Below are 20,786 nucleotides of genomic sequence, written 5' to 3' on the forward strand. Positions count from 1 at the left end.
ATTTCCTCAGCATTATTAAGACTAATGCCTTGGATCTAGATAAGTTTATGCTGCTTGTTGTCAACAGCTCAGCCAGGGCAAAGTAAAAAATGATGTCTTTATCTTCATCTACAATACATAAGCAACAACATTAAATGACAAGATTTGTAATCCCTAGACACAAAGGAAAATACATTTTGCCTTAACTTGTTTTTTATGATACTTAGTTTTTTATTTGCAGGACATCCATTAAAAAGTGGATTTTTTTTCTGGTCCTGGGAGATTTATGAGCTGCAGAAGTTTTTCCCCTTCTTAATGTAGCTATATAATTTCCACCAATCTGGGCTGTTATCTTTATGAGGATGTGGGGATATGGCAGCAAATCAAGCCAGAAACAAATAGTCAAAAATGCCTAAATAAATTTAGAGAAAGTTTGTCTTTTAATACCATTACAAAACAATATTATTTAATTCAATGTTCAGTAATATTTAATTCAGTTGTCTAGCAGCTATATTGTGCAACATAATTATATATGTAGAATCCCAGTAATTCTAACTGTATAGTATAAGTCCACATTATTTGGGTAACCATATCTATCCAAGATTACCTGTCCAACCCACCAAGTCAGACAGAGTGGATTTACTCCAGGTCTTCTCTATTACCAGTACATATTGTCATCTAGCATGACTTACAGTGGTGGGATTTGAAATTTTTACTACCGGTTCTGTCGGCATGGCTTGTTGGGTGTGGCGTGGCTTGGTGGGCATGGCAGGGAAAGGATACTGTAAAATCTCCATTCCTACCCCACTCCAGAGGAAGGATACTGTAAAATCTCCATTCCCAACCCACTCCAGGGAAGGTTACTGCAAAATCCCCATTTCCTCCTGATCAGCTGGGACTCTGCAGGTAGAGAATAGATGGGGCGAGGCCAGTCGGAAGTGGTATTTACTGGTTCTCTGAACTACTCAAAATGTCTGCTACCAGTTCTCTAGAACTAGTCAGAACCTACTGAATACCACCTCTGATTACTTAGGAAGTGAATCTTTTCCATAGCCGTGTCTATCCAAGGGAAGACTCTTTATCCTGATTTACAGATGGACTTTAGGTTCCCTGTCTCACAGAAGACCTTTGAGACTGACTCTTCTTTCAAGTGCCAAGATGGGAGTGGGGCTAGCATTTTGAGTATGAAAATATTTTTTTGAAAGGATGCTGTTATAGCACTGTGCTGGAATGTTTTAATCTTGCACTTTTATTATTTCTGGGTTTGTTAGCTGCCTGGCATTGTTTTGTATAATACAGATAGCCATATACATTTTTCAAATAAACAAAACAAACTTCGGTAGTTATAAATGGTAAGAGTTTAAGGAAGCTTTCTATCTTATCCCAAGTTTACAAAAATAGTGCTAGCAATAGCACTTAGACATATACCACTTCACAGTCTTTTACAGCCCTCTCCAAGTGGTTTATAGAGTCAGCATATTGCCCCCAACAATCTGGGTCCTCATTTTACCCACCTCGGAAGGATGGAAGGATGAGTCAACCTTGAGCCAGTGAGATTTGAACTGATGAACTGCAGCTAGCAGTCAGCTGAAGTAGCCTGCAGTACTGCACTCTAACCACTGCACCACCTTGGCTCATAAAATGTAATACAGAAGTAAGTTTCACTGAATCAAGGTATTATATAAACTCTTAAACTAGTAAATATCCCAACTATCTGTCAGTACATTGTATATGCCTCTAATTTGTAGGGTGGCAGGCAAAAATGCATCCACTTCCAAGAGATATTTAAAGTTGAATTCAGTCAGAATGGGTTATTTAGTATGTGGAGTAAAGCAGAAAAGAAGGAATAGTTGATAAATGAATGTAAATGAAAGTCTGAAAGAAGAACTTTGAGATGGCTTGGTCATATATAGAGAAAAAAATGAATTAAAACTGAATTGCAAAAGAAACATATAAAGTTAGAAAGAATGGCTTGAGAAGAAAGTAAAAATGAGAATTTGTGGGTAGGATTGATTTGGGTAGATTCTGAAAAAGAGACACATCTTTTAAACAGTAAAAGACAATGTATGAATTAACGCATAGATATGGTTGAATCAAGATGGTTTATAAGGAGACAAAGGTACAGAATATACAATAAGTTGAGTTGGTGTAAACCAGATTTAATTATATTTTCTTTTCACTTACTTCATACTTATACTTTTGTGTATTACTCTTTTTCCTGCACTTTGCTTGGCCTAGCTTATCATAAAACAGAATAGTATGAAAGACACGTGTATCCCACAGTTTTTAATATGAAAAAAGAATATAAAGTATAGTCTCTGACAGTTATTTCCATTTACACTATTGTAATTATTATGACCAAACAGGAAATAATATTTTAATAGCTCTGGGCATTTTGCAAATTAAATTTGGTTAATTTATTAACCAAATTAATAAAATTAATTAATAAAACCTCTTTGAAGATAAAAACTACTGAATGATAAATAATATTTAGATTTCAGGAAAATCTTAGATTTCTTGTATTTAAACTGCTTGCCAGATACATTTTACATGTCTTTTTAAAAAAATAACATACTACTATCGGTAGCTGAAAATGTGTGGTATTCTGTTTAAGCAATTTCTGATATACTGTATACATTTTAAAAACATAGATTTTAATGATATATAGGAAATTTGTAGAATTGGGGATTTTAATATTGATTTAGGCCATTTATATTTACAGACCACACAGAAATATCATAAATATATTGCTGTTTGCATTTCATGCGCTTTGAATTTCACTGTCTATATTTTTGTCTACCTATGCACAGATATATCCATATAATTTGATATACAATATACTAATTGAAGATGAAACTTCATTCTATGTTCATATTGCCAATCCTTCCCCTTTAGTCTGGTTTTTCTTCAAAAGGACACAAAACAATTACGGTATATGTTTTTTTAACCCAATTAAATAGCCCATTGCCATGTTAATAGATGCAGTTCATTTAGCTTCATTTCTATCAGAGAAAATATTTTATACGGGAATATATCATGAATAACTTTGTATACCTAAGATATATCTTAATTTTTCATGATTAATTGTCCCTGAAACAATGTATTTCCTGCTTTGTAATTTTTGCTAAGATAATATGCTTTTAGCTGCTTCTTAAGTATTGTGTTTAGAGGGCACAGTATTCAATCTCTTTCAGGAAATATTGCCAAAATGAAAGCTTTGCATAATAGAATAAGTAATAGTTTGTGTACAAGAGGTCCAGATTCAGACTATAAAATAAGTCTGCAAAGCAAAATACAACACATTTACTGATGGATAATTTAAACCATACATCCATGCAAATTTGATTGCTCATTACAGTGCCCAAACTCTTTATTTTCTTTTTTCGTGAATTATCTGGGTTTTCAGACAGAGATTGTGCTATGCATCAGGGAATATGAATATAATAGGAACAGAATGATCAGAAGGAAGGAAGAGGGTGGGGGCAAATCTAGATAATCAAGCTGCTTTTTCTAAGTGCAAAACGCCTCAGAATAAGCCATTCTATCTGGAGTCACAAATAGGAATATAAAATATAAATTATGTCTAGCATGTCTGCCAACCTGGGCTTAATTTTTACTTCATCTGTAAAGTACACAAATTATTTTTTTTAAAAGCTATAAATGATACAGACATGCTAACTTCATTGATTTCCTATGTTTTCAGCTTAGGATGGATTGCATATGAGTAAATACATTAATAACATATAAAATACATTACTAACATATAAAGTTCATGGATTAACACAAAATCTCCTTGGGGAAAATGGGTTTGCTTAATGATTGCCATATTAGTTTAATGGCTTCCACATTGATGTAATGTCCACTGCCAAATAGTCGTAAACTTGGGTATGGTCACGTGTTCACTTCTATAATGACTGCCACAACTTGAGTCAAAATTCTAGACACAATTCTGGTCGTAAATCAAGGACTTCCTGTAATTTAAAGAAATAAAACTAATCAGTACAAATATAATCAAAATATTAACAGAGGCTTTAAAAACAGTAGAAAAATATATTGTGACATGGTGCAGTAAGAAGAAAATGCATGTGGTCACAACAGAGCATTTTACTCTGCCTGTTCTTAGCATCTTGAGAGAACCCATGACATGGAAAATGTTATTAAAAGCAATGACTAGAGAGATATGAGGTTGTACTTAACCAAGAGAAATTAAGAAACTGTGGAAAAAAGAAGTGAACTCCATAAAATCTTGTGAGGAATTACTGAGTTAAGTGATTGCTGCTTCCAAATTTGAATTAAATTATTAGAATGTCAATTATGGCAAAGCCCTGCTTCTTGAAACTAACTAGAGGTTGCATAGAGCTCATAGGTACATTAAAAGCTTCTAGTTTTGGAATAATTTTACATGAAGATAAGATAGAAGAACTAACAGTCCATAAACACAGAAAGATGGCTCAAATTTATTCACAAATTGCTATTCAAATCCAAATCTAAAATGACCTCATCTCATATGATGGAAAAATATAAACATTTCTAAAGAGGATGTAACAAGAAAAATGTATAATCTATTATCTTTTTTATTTCTATTCAGAACAAATTTATTTTAGTTAAATATATAATAATTTTGTAGTATTGTAAGTACTTGATTGAGTTATCCACCTAGGGCAAGTTTTGCAAACCTCCAGCAATTGGGATAATTGAATTACAAGGACAGTCGGAAGTCACTTTTAACATAAGAGTCAAACTTACTTGCTTTAACACAATAATGCCCCCACTTACTTAAAGGCATTGGATCTGATCCAAACTTAATGGGTTATGATTTTGTGCAGCTTTTTAACCTGAATTGTGATTGATTGATTGATTGAGTGAGTGAGTGATTGATTGTATGCTATTAAGTCAGTATAGACTCTTAACAGTTGCATTTTTCTGCATCAGGGTCCCCTGGGGCGTGGCCCACTATTGGGCCTCTCTAGAGGTTGGAACCCGGCCGCATGAGAGACATGTGCACAGCTTGACTCGCACAGGTGGCAGCTCAGCATGCACCCAGATCTGCAACTTAACTTGCAGTTGAGCTGTGTGGCATGTGTTTACGCACTGGCCCACCACTTGTGTGAGTTGAGCGGCATACCAGCCTGCCACTCGTGTGGTCTGGTTCTCCTCCCCCCCCCCCGACCCATGCCACCAAGCTGCAAAGGTTGGAGACTATAGTTCTACACGATGATCTGTCTCTAACCTGGTCCTTCAAGTCTTTTAATAGTGCACCATTGGCATTGTAACTGAATTTGTTCACCTTGCTCCTGATTACCCTATAGCTGCTAGCATACCAATTTGAGTTTAGAATCTCCTCCTGATTTGACAGATGTTTTGGAAGACTTTCCATGGTTTTCCATGTCTGTTCATGTCTTCAATATTCAATGACAGAGGTCATTATAATATTGCTTCATGTCTCTTCTAAGAGATCACTGAAAGTCTTTCTTAAGTTCCTTCCTGCAATTTTTATCTTTTTTGGGCTTTGACTTCTATTTTCTTCATGGCAGTTTTCACAATTTGTTCTGATGTCCAATTTGACTTTGTCTGTTTCTTCATCTTTTGGAGTCTCTTTTCACATTCATACTTTGTGTGTGTGTGTGTGTGTATGTGTGTGTGTGTGTGATGTATATGTATATGTATGTATAATTGTTTTTGTAACGATACACATTTTAACTATATTTTGATCTTATTTTTATATGGTCTGAATTCCCTATGAAGCTCTTGTGTGCTTATTTCCCCCATGTTTTATTATCCTTTGTTTTTCATATTATAGTCTTATATTACTATACTTATTTTATGTTCTATTACTTTATGTTGGTCTTTCACTCTAATAGTTTGTTTACTAAAAGAAAAACATAATGTCATTTTCACAGAAAAAAAGATTCAGTTGCAACAGATTAATTAATCCAATAAATGGAAGCTAGAATTTTTTAAAAATAATTAAAAGTTAGTTTCCTAATAAAGCAAATGCTTTTTATCCTTCAAAAAAAAATTCTGTAGGAGACAGAAAAAATTAGCTATGTTAGCTCAAGTGTGTCAGAAATGTGATAGAGTGTTCCACAGTAACAGGAAAATATGGTAATATGTCAGAAGTTTCACAGTACAATTAGAGAAGAAAGCTACTGTTACCTGTAACTATCTCACAAATTATTAATTATATTTAATGAGACAAAGCATTTTTCTCCTTTTCCAAAATGGGGGTTCGGAGGGGTGGATCAGTTCCTGCTACAGATACTTCAAATATGCTGTTTCGGTTTGAGATCTCCTGTTCTGAAAGTCATCAAACCCAATTCACATTAGCCATGACTTAAATAGTTTGGATGAGATGCACGTTCACAGGGGCTCTTGGGTTATGCTCACCTGTTGGGATTATTGGAATTCCTCTATAGAGTTTTCTTGGCAACATTATTAAGTATCAGATTTTTTTTTCAATCCTTCCTTTATTACAGGTAGTCCTCGAGTTATGAATGGAATGGAGCCTGCCCATTCCATTTGTAACCTGAGGATTTGTGGGGGTGGATCTCATACCTTGAATGGGATCACTCCCTCCATGTGCCCATGCATTTGCTAATGGAATGTGAGGCTCATTAAGTGCACGTGAGGTATTGAAGGGTGGAGAAGGCTAGGGGGGGTTAGTGATGGAACAGGCCACCTGCCTAAGACCAACCAAGGCCTCCCCAAGCCACTGCAATACCTCATGCTCCCCACAATTGCTTCCTCCCCACACCAACCTGCCACGTCGGGTCACTTACTTTATGAAGATCTAGCAAGCAGTCTCCTCTCCAGCCTCTCATCCACACATGCCTCTCAGGAGCTCTGCAGGCCTCCCTCAGAACGTTGCAGGCCAAAATGGAGCTCCCGAGGGAGGATCTTCACCTCCGAACCTCCATTTTGGCCAGCAATGTGCAGGATGAATGTTGCAGAGCCTTTGCAGTTGTTCGTAAGGGCGAATAACTGCTGTGGTGCTGCAAGATTCTGAGATGGCCCTGGCCCTGGCACAGAGATAACACAGGCAGCTGGCAGTTCAATCTGCCCCTTTATTGTTTCAAATTTCCCCAAATGCTCACACGTTTCTGGCAAGTGCCAGAACAAAGTGATCACACACACACACACACACACACACACACACCTTAAGCAGCTTTTGGCTGGAAATAGTCCAGCCCAATGCTGTGAACACCATAGCGGCACAGCAATAAATCCAGTAGGACAAGTTGAGAAGTCCTGGAAGCAAGGGAGCATGGCAGATAGTCCAGAAAACTAAAAGAATGCAAGGAACCAGGAAAGTTCAAAATATCGGCACTCAACACTCCATGAATTCAGTGTTTGTTCCCAACAAATGCTCCTCCCGACAGCGTCTCCTTAAGTCTCAGTCCCCAGGTGTGCCTTGTGAAGAGGTGCGGGGTGCTCACCCCAAAATAGCTGGCTCATTCGACACTGTTCTCACCTTCTCTCCACTCTCCATGCTCGTGGATCAGGAGGGAGTGGTCCTTGCTCATTGCCTGAGCTCTGTCTATCATGTTCACTGCTTAGCCTCTCTTGGTCATCCTGCCTCTGTTCCTCCCTGCCTACAAGATGTCCTAATCCTGAAAAGCCCTGGCCTGCTCTTCCCCATTTTCCTCCAAAGCCAATCTTTGGCTCCAGTTCCAGCTTGTCTTTCCCCGCAGATTCAGGCTCCAACAGGGGCATGACAGATTCATAGTTTCGGGATTTGTTCATAAACACCAGGGGCACTTATCGCATAACTTCAAATGTTCGCTAATGGAACATTCGTAACCCGGGGATTATCTGTAGTAGAATTCTAGTCGTTCAATGACTATTTTGGTAACTGTGAATATTAATGACAACAATAACAAAAATGGTTTTTTGCAATGTTTTCGCTATTTATAAATGACAGTTTTAGAATATATAAAATAAGCTGAAGCTTGACTAGAACTTTGTGGTAATCAGCCTTTCACATGTAAGCCCACTGTCTGTGACCTTACCTATATGCTGCTTTAAAATTCTTGAATTACTTGGCTGAATTTTGGACAAAAATCTGACTACCCTTGGATTATTTCTGGAGCTGTGTTTTGTCACTCTGGGCTATGGAAAAGAATGCTTTCATGTTTTCATTTCCTAAGCAGAAATTTTGCACTTTGCAACATTTTGGTGTTACAGATTTATGACTGCAATAAATACCTTGTGTGTGTAATTGGCAAGCAGAAAATACTTAGATGCTTCCAAGTCTCAAGTAGTTCAGCTTTCAGGGAAATCAGCAACGTAAAATGAGAATCTGTACCTTCATAAGAAAGAATTATGGGCACAGGATATGCTGACATTAAAAAAAAGACTGACATCTGATTGCTTCAATTAAAAACTGCTCATGCTTTTATCCTTCAAAGAAAAAGAACAGGTGTATTGTAAATATATGTTAGGTAAACATTAATATTAGATCCGGTTACTGATTAATTTCATGATGATTTTCAGGCAGGTGCCTCTCCGTCCAACTCTAACACTGTAGAAGTAATTGTTTATATAGTTAATTGAATGGTGAGTGATTTATGTCCAGACTTTCTCAGCTTGTCTTAAGTAACTTGGAGATAATGCTACATTTAAAATATGCCTCATAGAATGAGGAAGATGGCTCCTCTTTGGACATCTTGAGCCAAGAAAAAAGGCTGGATGAATTTACTCTATTGAAATTCTGCATAAAGAGTAAAGAGCAATGGATTAAAGAGAGCTCTATTAACCCATGAGGTATTGCTGTCTCAGCAAGACCAAATAACTAGTGTTGAGTTAATGGTCAAACTTCAGTCCATTTCTAAGCGGATGGATAATAAATTACAAGTATGGAAACTGGCATATATGGGCTTCAGGGACACCTTTTAAAAAGCATGGGAGTTCAGGTCTTGACATTTGAGAAAGATTCCAAAGCTTGATGTGTGCGTGCGCCTGTGTGTCTGTGTATGTGTGTGTGTGTGTAAAGATCAGCATGTTGATAAAACTCATTACGCATTTACAAACTGTATTACTTATAGTATGGGGGAAGACAACTCGGATATAATTCAAAAATAATTAATATACATGGTCAGCTAAATAGTAAGTCCATGAAATAAATCTCACTGCCAGCTGATTTTAAACAAGAAAAATGGGCACTAACAGATTAAAAGCAAGAGGCAATATCCCACAGATATTTGTACCTATAATTGTTAAATTTCAGGTGTCTAGTGTTAGAGATCATATTTTAAAACCTTCAAGACAAGCTACTTCATTAAAACTGTATGGACATAAAATTATGATCTACTTGTATCTCTCTTTATATTCATAGAAAGATTTGTATTTTGGTACCTATATTTGAAAAAAATTAGACACTTAAATATATGTTCTGTTTCACTCTTGAAGGAAAAATCAAAAGATTTGCAAACTGCTTTGCTGCTATGGAATTTTAACATGCTTTGTCCTTTTCTAATGAGTAATAGCTATGAGTTTACAAGCTACTTTTGTGCTTTCTTCCCAGGGTTTGACTGGTAAAAGGTGGGTATACAGTAGCCCAAGCTAAAAAAAAAATCCATCTTATATTTTATGCTATATTTATCAACAATTTCATATGTTTACTACCGTAAAAAATGGCTGTTTTGCTGGGAAATTAACCTTAAAATATTTCATCTACCTGAAAATCTGGTACTTCAGATAGTCAGATGCGATGTAAATGAATTCGAATAAAAATAAATTAACCAATTTGAAACAAGTTGGAAAAATTACAGCATTAAGTGTCAAACAACATATTTGAAGCCTAGAATAGGGTAAACCTAGAATAGTGACTATTCAAATATAGCATGGGGTATGTATACCCATTATGTTTATTAACAGTTTTAAAATTGATTTGGAATTTGAGGTCTAGGAATCCAGAATTATGAATACAGGTAGTCCTTGACATACGACCAGTCATTTAATGCAGCAATCTCCAACCTTTTTGGCATCAGGGACCGGTTTTGTGGAAGACAAATTTTCCACCGACTGGTGGAGGAGGGGCGGGGGACACACAATCTGTGCATGCATTCCTCTCATGCACAGTTTACAGAAGAGTTTATGCTTCTATGAGAATCTGAAACCTAATAATTTGAGGTAAAGCTAAGGAAGTGATCCTAACACTGGGGAGTGGCTGCAAATACAGATGAAACTTTGCTCGTTTGCCTGCCACTCACCTTCAGCTGTGCGTTCTGGTTCCTAATAGGCCATGGACCTGTATTGGTCTGTGGCCTAGGGTTTGGGGCTCCTGGATTTTTTGCCTTTAAACCAAGGCAAAAATCCTTAAGGAAAATAGAGTGCAACAGAATATGAGCTGTAGTTTCAAAATTCCTTGTCTACAATAGCATGCTTTTAGCTGATAAAGAACTTTTTGTATGGGCTGTCCAAAACTACTTTGGGGAGAGCATTGAAGTTTATTAAAGTTAATATTCTTTGGAATTTGACAATGGTTATATGACGTAAGTATATTGCTGTTTTGTACAAGGGGGTTTGACCGCTCAGGAAATTTTATTAACTAGAGCAGATTGGTCCTCTTGAGCTAATACAATACTGAGGTGTTTTTTTGAAATGTGCTGTTTGTCATTACATGAAAAGGTTTGTTTTTAATTAAGCCTGGGACACAGCAAAGACGATAATTTTATGTAATTGAAAGAAATTTAATCTTCTGGTTTTAAAGGAATAAATGCAGAAACTGAGCTTATGATCTATTTCTGACATGTCTTTGTATTCTAAAAATAAAATAATACAATATGCTTCTATATGTTCCAGATAAGCTTAAGAATTCAATTAATTTTAATTGTTAGCTGCACTTTTTATATGGAGTTTTGTTCTGTTAATTCAGGATTTTTTTTTTGTCATGGTCAAGTTATCTTAATCACTGATATATATTAGATATTATTGTTTTTTTTATATTGTACCATTTTAATTTTAAAAGCTTGTTTTTTGTAGCAATATAAATTGCAAACTGACATAACTAACAAAAAGTGCATTAAAGAAAAATTTCTTACAATAAAGGTTGAAATAATATTTTTGTCCTATCTAATCTTGTTAGAATTACTGAATCACATTTAATTTATTAAATTAAGTATGGATCCAAATTGTAAAATATAATTTAATTTTCTTTAAGGTTCTAATATTACAATAGCAATTTATTTCTATGTTTGCAAGAAAAATGAATCAAACTTGGTGACCATGTGAGGAAAGTCACACAGTCAACCTGAATTTTTGGTGGCAGCAAGGTGATTCAGCATCCATAGCTCCAAGGGAAACACTGCAAGACTGATATTGGAGATCTCTTCTGAATCAACAGTTGACCTAAATGTTAACTGGATCAGCTTGTCAGCTGTAGTGGCAACTCCATCACTGCTTGAATATACCAGAGTGTGTGCATGCAAAAAGTTTGATTCTAGAGTAGTGTAGTAGCAAGAGAGTCCTGTTTGATATGCAAACAGCATCTAACGGATTATTTGAATAAAAGAATGTCTTAGTTACTGAAAGCATACGTTTAAAATGACATATTATTAACACTTCCTGCTCTTAAAGAAAATGGGACTTCTTTGCAACAACTCCATTCTTCTGGAATACTTCTAGGATTAGAACAGCTCCCAATCTTTTACAGTTTAGGACTTTTACAGTTCAGGAAGGCTACTAGCACCTGGTTGATTCAAGAGGTCTTCAGAAATTAAAGTAGATGTGGCCCGCAACATTTTATGCTTGCCTTGTGTATATATTGTTAAGTGGTTGTTATGATTGGAGTGTGCCCCATATAGAGTCCCCATATAGTTAAAGTAGCTTTTAAGGCCAGGCAGATAGGGTGGAAGGGTGGGGGGAAGGTCAGGCAGCATTCAGCAGGCATGTATAATTTTTATTATACATGTTTAGCAGGGATGGGTTCCTGCCAGTTCTAACCTCTTCTATAGAAGAGGTTCCACAAATCAACAGTGCCATTTAGAACCGGTTCCAGCTCCCTCCCCCCCACCCGTCCGCACATCATCGTTGAAGAGTGAGAGGAGGAATTCTGGGAGTTGAAGTCCACAAGTCTTAAAGCTGTCAAGTTTGAACACCCTGGGATTTTTTTTCTAAAGGGTTAGGGGTGCAAGGGTCTTGTAACTTGACAGCTTTAAGATTTGCATGCTTCAAATGCCAGAGTTTCTGAGCCAACATTTTGGTTGCTAAGCAAGTGTGTTGTTAAGTGAGTTTCACCACATTTTACAAGTTGGCCATAGCCACCCAGTCACATGGCTGGCAAGCCACTCCCTCCCGGTCACATGGCCGGCAAGCCCACTCCCACCAGGTCACATGGCCAGCAAGCCCCTCCCACAAAACAGGCCACACCTACAGAAGAGGTTCTAAAAAATTTTGAAACCCACCACTGATGTTTAGATACCTGTTTTGGCAAAATTGTTTCTTTTAAAACTTACTACATAAAAAGGAAAGCCAATAATGACACTATTTCAGAAACAAAATGCACCAATAAGCATTTTACTACACTTTGTGTGGATGTGTATTACTTAAAATAGATGTGATATGCTCCTTTATAGACTCTTGCCTCTGTTTCTTACTCCAGCACAAAATCTTCTCAATTTCTGTTTGTGGAGCCAAAATAAATTTAGCAGCCATGCATCTTTGCAGTCAATGAAGCTGAACATTATTGACCCTGCTGTTGTACTTCAGAACTCATCCACAAAGAAAGAAATGAACATTTCTTTTTGGTTCTGCTTTTGCCTTAGGTCGGATGACAATTCCAGTCCTGTGACTTATGTCCAAGTATATAACACATATATAAAACTCTTGTTGTCATGATCTTTAACTGGGCGAAACAGTGCCTCACTGGGCAGCAGTTTTGAACCAATGTAACTCAGATGGGCTAATCCAGGACCAATTATTCCCAGCAAACGTTCACATTATTTGAGAATGTTGTTGTGGCTGTTTTAGGGCTACTGGATACTGCTGCAGTCACCTGATCTTTCATTTTCAATGTTCAGTGTGAAGTTTCCCAGCCAGCCTTGCAATCCCTCCCTCTTTCCTTCCCTCACAACCAACTGGCTCTTAAAGTGGCTCTTAAAGAAGCAACCATTTTAATGTGCATGAAGAAAGGCCTGCATATTTTTTTTATTGCTTTATCTGCCCCTTCTCTGGCACACAAACATATACATGTATTTATATCCCATCTTTGTTTAGGGACTCAAGGCACATACATAGTGTTGCATCCTTCTATATTTATTCAGAACAACTCTGTGAGGTAGGTTGGGCTGAAAGTCACCAAGTTAATGGCTGGGGCTGCAGATGGAGTAGGAACTGGATTTCTCTAGTGTCAATCAAATATATCTGCCAGCAGTGGTGGGTTCCGGATCCCGTTGCATCTGGTATGGTGCAACGAGGCTGGGCATCCACCATATGAATGCGCGCAGCATGCACGCAGCATGCGCATGTGTAGTTGCATGATGCTCCAGCTGCTCGGCAGAGCATTGCACAAGCACCATATGCTCCATGCGCAGAAGTCCCAATTGGCTCAAATACAGGTAAGAACAGTGGGGGGGGGGGTGGGCCTTCCGGAGCACTGTACTGGAATAGTACCTGGTGCTCCCAGCAGGCACTGGTACGCCCGTACCAGGAGGTACCAGTCATATCCCACCACTGTCTGCCAGTATACTTAAGTTTTTGACCCTATTTTAAAACATTCTCTGACAGCTTCCTACAATTCAGTGGAGAAGCTGGCAAGGATTCTAAACTGTTCTGAGTTGAGAATGGCAATGTGCAGCACTGTGTTTAAAATAAATAAATATAGTCAGCATAATTACGCCGTGTGAAAAGAGAGGGGGAAGTCATGGTCAAGAGATAACATCAAATGTCAGGATGTGTGAGAGGGAATTCATAAACAAAGGGGTAAATAGATCTAACAAGACAACCTATGATCCACTAGGTCATCCTTTCAAAGACATTTCCTTACTTATATAAACAGAATGACCACAGCCAGATTACTATTGCTTTGGTTTTAAACTAGAAACAATAGCAATCTGCCTATGGACTTTCAGTTTCTCTGTTCATGTAGATAAATACCTCTGAAAGGGTGACTCAATGGGTCACGGGTTCTCTAATTAGATCTCATCTTGCAAGGCACGTTCCTCCTTAGTCTTTTCATATGAAAATCAGAATCCTGGCTTTTCATACATTATACATTTCTTATAAACAAGGAACGGGCAATCTTTTGATGGTAGAATTAACATTGAGTGGAGGGAGGGTTGAAGTCCATGGGGGTTTAAATGGGAGCACAACGCTAAAGGGTGAGATGTAGTGCTCTTCTTTCTTGTGATAGGGATGTTTAAATCATTTTTTAAAAAATTTAAATTTATTTTAGGGTTACACATCACTTTTTTTGGTGTGTCCAGCCAATGTTGAAGAATGAGCTATATGAAAATATCCTTATAAGTTAATCTTATATGTGCATTTGAAGTATATCCAGAAAAGATAAATAGATGAAGAGTTGAAGAGTATTATGCCAGAACACACAATAAAAACTAACCTAATGACTGTTTTCCAGTAAATGAAAGCAGGGAAGTGCAAAATCTGTAGTCTAGTTTTCTCTGGTATATATTTATCTAGAAGAGAATGTTCTATATTCACTTACAGAAAACTATAGAATAAAAAGCCCTTTCCGTAATGGAAATTTTCAACTTTCAAGATTTAAATAAAAAGTCCAGAATTTCCAAACATAAGATTAAGGCTGAAATTTATATGTAGTTATTTGGAAATTGAACTATGAAACTTAACGGGATGTATATGTGAATATATGTACATAATGCTGAATTGTTACAGTGCGAGGAAAGGAAAGGAAATCTTTAAGGAACAAAGACAATTTAATTAAAACATAAAATGATTTATGAGTGACTTCATAGTCCAGGTGTTTCAAACTCGTGGCATCACAGCAGTGTCACATGACATATTGGAATTTCCCCCCCAGTTGGGGGTGGGGCCAGCATGTGACACAACCGGCCCGTGGGCTGTGAGTTTGACACCCCTGTCATAGTCAAACATGGTACAAAAATATATTAACAGAAGTCACCAGGTTTAAATTTTGGCAACATTGATTAGGGTAAGTAAAAGGGTTGTTTTCATCCATTCTATACCCAAATGTAGCAGATGCTAAATTATTTTTATTCTTCACAAGTTATTAAGACAATCTGGACATATTCTGGTTCACTTTTAGCGGGGTTTCCCCTCCCCTCCAATTAAAAACTCCCACAAAGCACAAATCTGTAAAATGTGTGATATTACCAGAAGGAACAAGCGTGATATTTGTACACAGGTTCTCTTTCAAACTATCTTCAGTACCAGGCAGGGAGTAGAGTACACAATCTCTTTTTAGCCTGGTTAAACTGTTATGCCGAGGAAGAACTTAACATGCATTTGAAAGTCCAAAAGGTGCTTTTTCAGGAGGCAAGTGTTCTTGGGGTTTTTTTTGAAGACATTTTGCTTCTGATCCAAGAAGCTTTTTCAGCTGTGACAGAATAGTGGGGAATGGAAGGATTCATATTCTTTTCAGACAAGTGGTCATTTGCATCCTTTTAGAGCAGTGGTTCTTAACTTGTGGGTCGGGACCCCTTTGGGGGTCAAACGACCCTTTCACAGGGGTCGCCTAAGACCATCGGAAAACATATATTTTCGATGGACTTAGGAACCGAGACACCAATTTTATGGTTGGGGGTCACCACAACACGAGGAACTGTATTAAAGGGTCGCGGCATTGGGAAGGTTGAGAACCACTGCTTTAGAGGGTCGTTGAAGCACTTGGAGGTTATCCAAAATACAAGATAAACAAGATACCTCCAAGATACAGATAAACCTCCAAGTGCTTCAACAACCCTCTAAAAGGATGCAAGTGACCAATTGTCTGCAAGGAATATAAATCCTGTCATTCCCCATCATCCAGTCAGAGCTGGAAAAGCTTCTTACATGAGAAGCAAAACCTCTTCAAAAGAAAAACCAAGAAAGTACAGTAGCTTCCTGAAAAAGCACCTTTGGCCCAACCATGACCTGGATGACTGAGAATCTCCACAGACGTTTATGCATTTTGAAAGCTATTCTTCTCGTCCAGCCATCAGGGCGAGCCCAGTCATCGCATCCGCCACCGATGGGCCACCGATTACAGGGATGCCATTAAACAATCAGCATGTTTCTCCAAGGCTATAAAATCGGTGCGAGGTAATTTGAACCAACCAGGTATCTCAACCCAAATAACCGGCCAATGGACGCTTCTTTGAACGCGGAGCATGATGTAGGTACTATATAGCAAGGCGTGGCCAATCCAAAGCCGCTCCGGCTTGTAAGCGCGCTCGCGACCACCTCCTCCTGTTGGGAGGGGAGGGAAGGGAAGGGAAGGGAGGCCATTTCAGCTGGCTCCGGGAAGAGAGAGGGAGGCTTGGCAGCAAACAGGGCTTCCTGACGGCGGTGCCCGGCAGCGCGCGGAGCCAGACACGCAAGGGCAGGGCTGTGGCGTTTCTCTCGGTTCGGCTTGAGTTTCCCGGCTAATACCCCCCGTTTTGCGAACATGGCAGGGCTGAGCAGCGGCCCCTCCAGCTTCGGGCGGTGCAGCCACGCCGTGGTGCGGGCGCTGCCAGAGTCGCTGTGCCAGCAGGCGCTGAGGCGGGAGAAGGGGAAAGAGGTGGACTTCGCGCGCGCCGAGCGGGAGCATCAGCTCTACGTGGGGGTGCTGAAGAACAAGCTGGGGCTGCAGGTGTTGGAGCTGCCCGGCGACGAGAGCTTGCCCGACTGCGTCTTTGTGGAAGATGTGGTCGTGGTGTGCGAAGAGACCGCTCTTCTCACGCGCCCGGGGGCGCCCAGCAGGAGGAAAGAGGTAGAGCTGGATGGTGGTGGTGGGGGGACACAAGGAGCGGGTGGGCACCTCCGAGGTTGGTTGGCGGCAGGAGGGGAGGAATTCTCCTTTCTTTCTCTCTCTCTCTCCTTCCTTCAAGCAGTTGGGGAAGGTGTTCCCAGCAACTTCCCGCCATAGAGACCGGAATGCGGGCGGTCGCGCGCGCGCAGAGGGGTGCAGGTTGGATGGGGATACGGCGCGGTGAACAAGCGCCTCCGGCCGCGGCTCCCCTGCTCCGTTTCCTCCACTGACAGGGACGGTTTGCCTGGAAGGGGTTGGAACCCGGCAAAACAGGCGAAGGTAGGGGGACTTGAAAGGAGGGCTCTCCCCACATTATACGGGGAGGGGCAGCTCCGGAGGCCTCTGTCTGTTGAAAGGCCGACACCCCCCGCCCGCCCGCCCGCCCGCCCGCTCGCTCGGTTGGCTGTGGAGTGCAGTATTATTGTAAGGCGTGGCAGCTGTGCTAGAAGGCGGTGGAAGGATGCGCGAGAAGCGAGAGGGCGGAAAAGGTGATGGGAAAGGGAAGATGCTCAGAGAGAATGCCACTTCTCCTCCTTGAACAGTTAACCAACCTTCCTCAAGTTAGCGCACTCTGGGCGAATTGGAATGTCGAGAAAAAGTCTGTCTGCGTTAGCGTTTTCCTTACCTGAACCAGATTTCAACCCCTGAAGAGAATGCGGAGCCTAGATGAACTGTGTCCTGTTTTTGAAGCGTTTAGTCTAGTCTGCCTGACTCCTCTCTTGTTTGCATCCTCCTCCCTCCATCCTTCCATGCTTATTATCTTAATTAATTTATCTTAATCAATTATGCTTTTAGGAGAAACTGGATTCAAATTAACATCCAGTAAACCTCTTCTTTTTTTAAAGAAGCAGGATCAGACATTATTACAAACGCTGGGGATCTTAGTAAGTAAATCTGTCTAACAAACACAATGAAAAAACTAGGCGTGGATGTTGCTGAGATCATATTTCTAGTTCTGAGTATGTCCTTTAAAATACAATTTTTGAAAGAATAATAATGGATACTACACAGATAATCATAATGAAGGAATAAATTAGGATTTTTGTTAAACAATTTGTAGCATATTAAGCTGCTTTAACATTACTACAAATAAAGAAACAGGTCAAATGTACAAAGCTCATAAGTTATGCTCAAAGGGTTATTCTAAGGTAAGTAGTTGTAAAATTGCAAACTTAACATGTGAGCCTTACACGGTTTTGAAAACTTTTGTATACCTTTTTATTATAACAGAAGAAGGTTTTACCCAACATGGTCAAGTATATATGCCAAATGTTAATAGTAATAATGGTTGGGTTACTTAATTGAACTATAATAAGCATGCATAAATGATGTCCTTGCTCTACTATGTATACAGGAGGTTCTTTCATTTCTTATTCCATTGATTATCTTACATAAATTCAGACTTCTATTTATTTTTATAAGCAAAAAGATACATGGTGAGAATTCTCCAGTATTTTTGTAGCAATCATGTGTATTTTCCTTTATTCTGTTTGTGATACAATGAAGTGGGCAATAATCTGAATACTTCAATCTTTATGTGTGGTGCAATACATGCTTCAATGTTTGGTTTTGCAATAAATTTTGTTAATATTAAATCATTTTATATTTAAATATGTCTCATTTTGTTTCACCTTTTTCAGCTTGTTGATATACTGAATGGTCTACGCTTTTAAGACAGAAATTGACATTTCAGAACCCACTTTCTAATTGATTCAGGCATACAGAGATAAGCTCAGTGAACTGGAAAATGAAATAAAAGCAGTCAGCATTTTTGGTCATAGCCAAAACAGATTAATAGCTAACTAAAAATAAGCAAAATAAATGAAATACAATTGGACATAGAACAAGAAAAACAAGTGTATAAATACAACCTAGAAAAGTTAAATGGACTTAAGGCTCACTGAATTATCATGATTTCAAATATTAGCTAAATTACTTTGAGTTCTTTATGGTATGTTGCTTCTACTGGTTGCATATTCTATGCTTTGAATGTGATAGTATGTTACAAGAGGCTTAGAGGCTAAAAACATATTAAACACTTGAATCCAAAGTATGTTCATATGTACACACAAACTCATTTATTTTATTGACTTTCAAATGCAGTGTAAATTCAATTAGCTTCAAGATATGTAATCAATATCTATTATAATGTCATATATATTTTATTTAAAATGGGTTAATTTTTGGTCATAATTTTGGCAACTATAGAAACACCTGTAATGTATTGATTCAGGCACTTTAGATTTCAAATTGGGGCTATATCTCGATCAGAGTTAATGTTCTGGCTTGACTTCCAATTAGTGGGGATACACAGAACAATGCTTCAGTGCCTTCACTCAGGGTGGGAAATAGATATCTTTTATAAAGCACAACTGTTTGGGTATAGATATCTGTCATACCTCTAGAATCTAGATCATATCTAATTTTTAAAAGCAGAAGAGCCCAACCTGAGTTCACAAGCAACATGTAATAGCCTTTAGAGATTTTCCAAAGTGGGCACTGAATTGCATTTTATTGAAATAAAAAGTGCAAAGGCTTATTCTTGAATTTTATTTGTAATTAAGAGAAATGTAGTAGCAATCTAGCTTTGAAGTTTAAATGTGATTCACAGTTTCTGGGTAACACATAAAGTACTTGTTGGAATCACTTAAACCAGCTGCATCTTTTTCTGGGTTTGTTGAATAATTCTGCAAAAAAAGCTATATTTGTCCTCAGAAAATGCTACATTTATACCTATGCAAACTCTAAATCATATTTTCAAAGCCAAATCAATGTTATAAATTTTACCATAACATTTATAACATATAACATATAATGTAAATGTGGCTTATTTGCTCATGGATTAATGATTTTGTCTTCTCAATTAATATTGCTTTAAGCAAAGGAGAAGAAAAAATGAAAACCAAAGTAAAATGGAAGAAATTAAATGAGTAATCTGCCTTTTGTATGTGTTGCAGATTGTAGTTTATGAATTAGATAATCCTTTGGTTTCTATTTGTATTCACTATGTGTTGAAATAACATAATTATACTAATCAGAACACATACAAATGTCATTCTATAAATTTCAAGCATACACCTAATATCTAGTAAATACATTGTGCTTGTTGCACAATGGAATATATAAAAGTTTTTTTCAAAGGAATATAGATAAACATTCAATAAACAGGTATAAGTGACTATGGCAATTTATTTCTAGTAATCTATTCAGATCATGCTGGGTTTTGCTGAAACTCTAAAGATCTTTCACTAAATCTGCTGGGCACTAACTTATCCCTAATTTGTCATATGTTACTTGATTTTTTCTGTTTGCCCTTCTGGATGCCAGAGGTGAAGCGAAGAAAGAGATGGTCAGTAATTAGCATAAATTACATAGTTAAAGTGTACAAAGCAGCTTTATTCGAAGTGCGTTTTTTAAAGACTAACTTTGGGTAAAGCATTAATGGAATGGTCATGTTGACCAAGACATCATTGGATAAAGAGATGGACTTGGATCTAGAAGGCCTTTATCCCGATTCCTGTTAAAATTTGTTTTAAACCAAGGAAACTTGGCAAAAACATTGTGTCCGCTTTGCTTTCTGGCATGTAGAATGTGGTAATAACAATTTGCTCTACAAGGGAGGGTATGTTGACTTTCAGTTGATGCTTGTACCACAACGGAACGTAGCCAGAATCTAAGATATGTTTAGTGCAATATTGACAACTTTGTCATTTATTCAAAAAGAAAGCAAGATATGAACTTCGTTCGCTAAGGATACTCAAACAATTTATTATAACATGTGGTGTTATGCATAGTGATTCAGATGTAACCAGAGTGCATCTAATTGACAGGTGAAACCTAATTTGGAAAGCTTTAGAATAGTATGTGTGGAGAATGCAGG

General features: G+C 38.1%; 1 protein-coding gene across 7 annotated transcripts in view; it reads left to right on the forward strand.

Moving 5' to 3' along the window:
- DDAH1 (dimethylarginine dimethylaminohydrolase 1) overlaps positions 1 to 20,786 on the forward strand; it is a 167,221-nt gene that overhangs the window by 80,073 nt on the left and 66,362 nt on the right. The window contains exon 1 of one of the 7 annotated variants that reach the window (XM_081946096.1): positions 16,366 to 16,867. The exons of 5 other annotated variants lie outside the window; for them this stretch is intronic. In XM_081946096.1, coding sequence (XP_081802222.1) covers positions 16,562 to 16,867 — 306 coding nt within the window. In that variant the 5' untranslated portion in view covers positions 16,366 to 16,561. Of the gene's footprint in view, positions 1 to 16,365; positions 16,868 to 17,052; positions 17,186 to 20,786 lie in introns of those variants that run through there. One more of the 7 variants, XM_081946102.1, reaches the window with a different exon arrangement.

The sequence above is a fragment of the Natrix helvetica genome (genome assembly GCF_964273705.1).
Source record: "Natrix helvetica genome assembly, chromosome: 3".
NCBI classification, from domain to species: Eukaryota; Metazoa; Chordata; class Lepidosauria; order Squamata; family Natricidae; genus Natrix; species Natrix helvetica.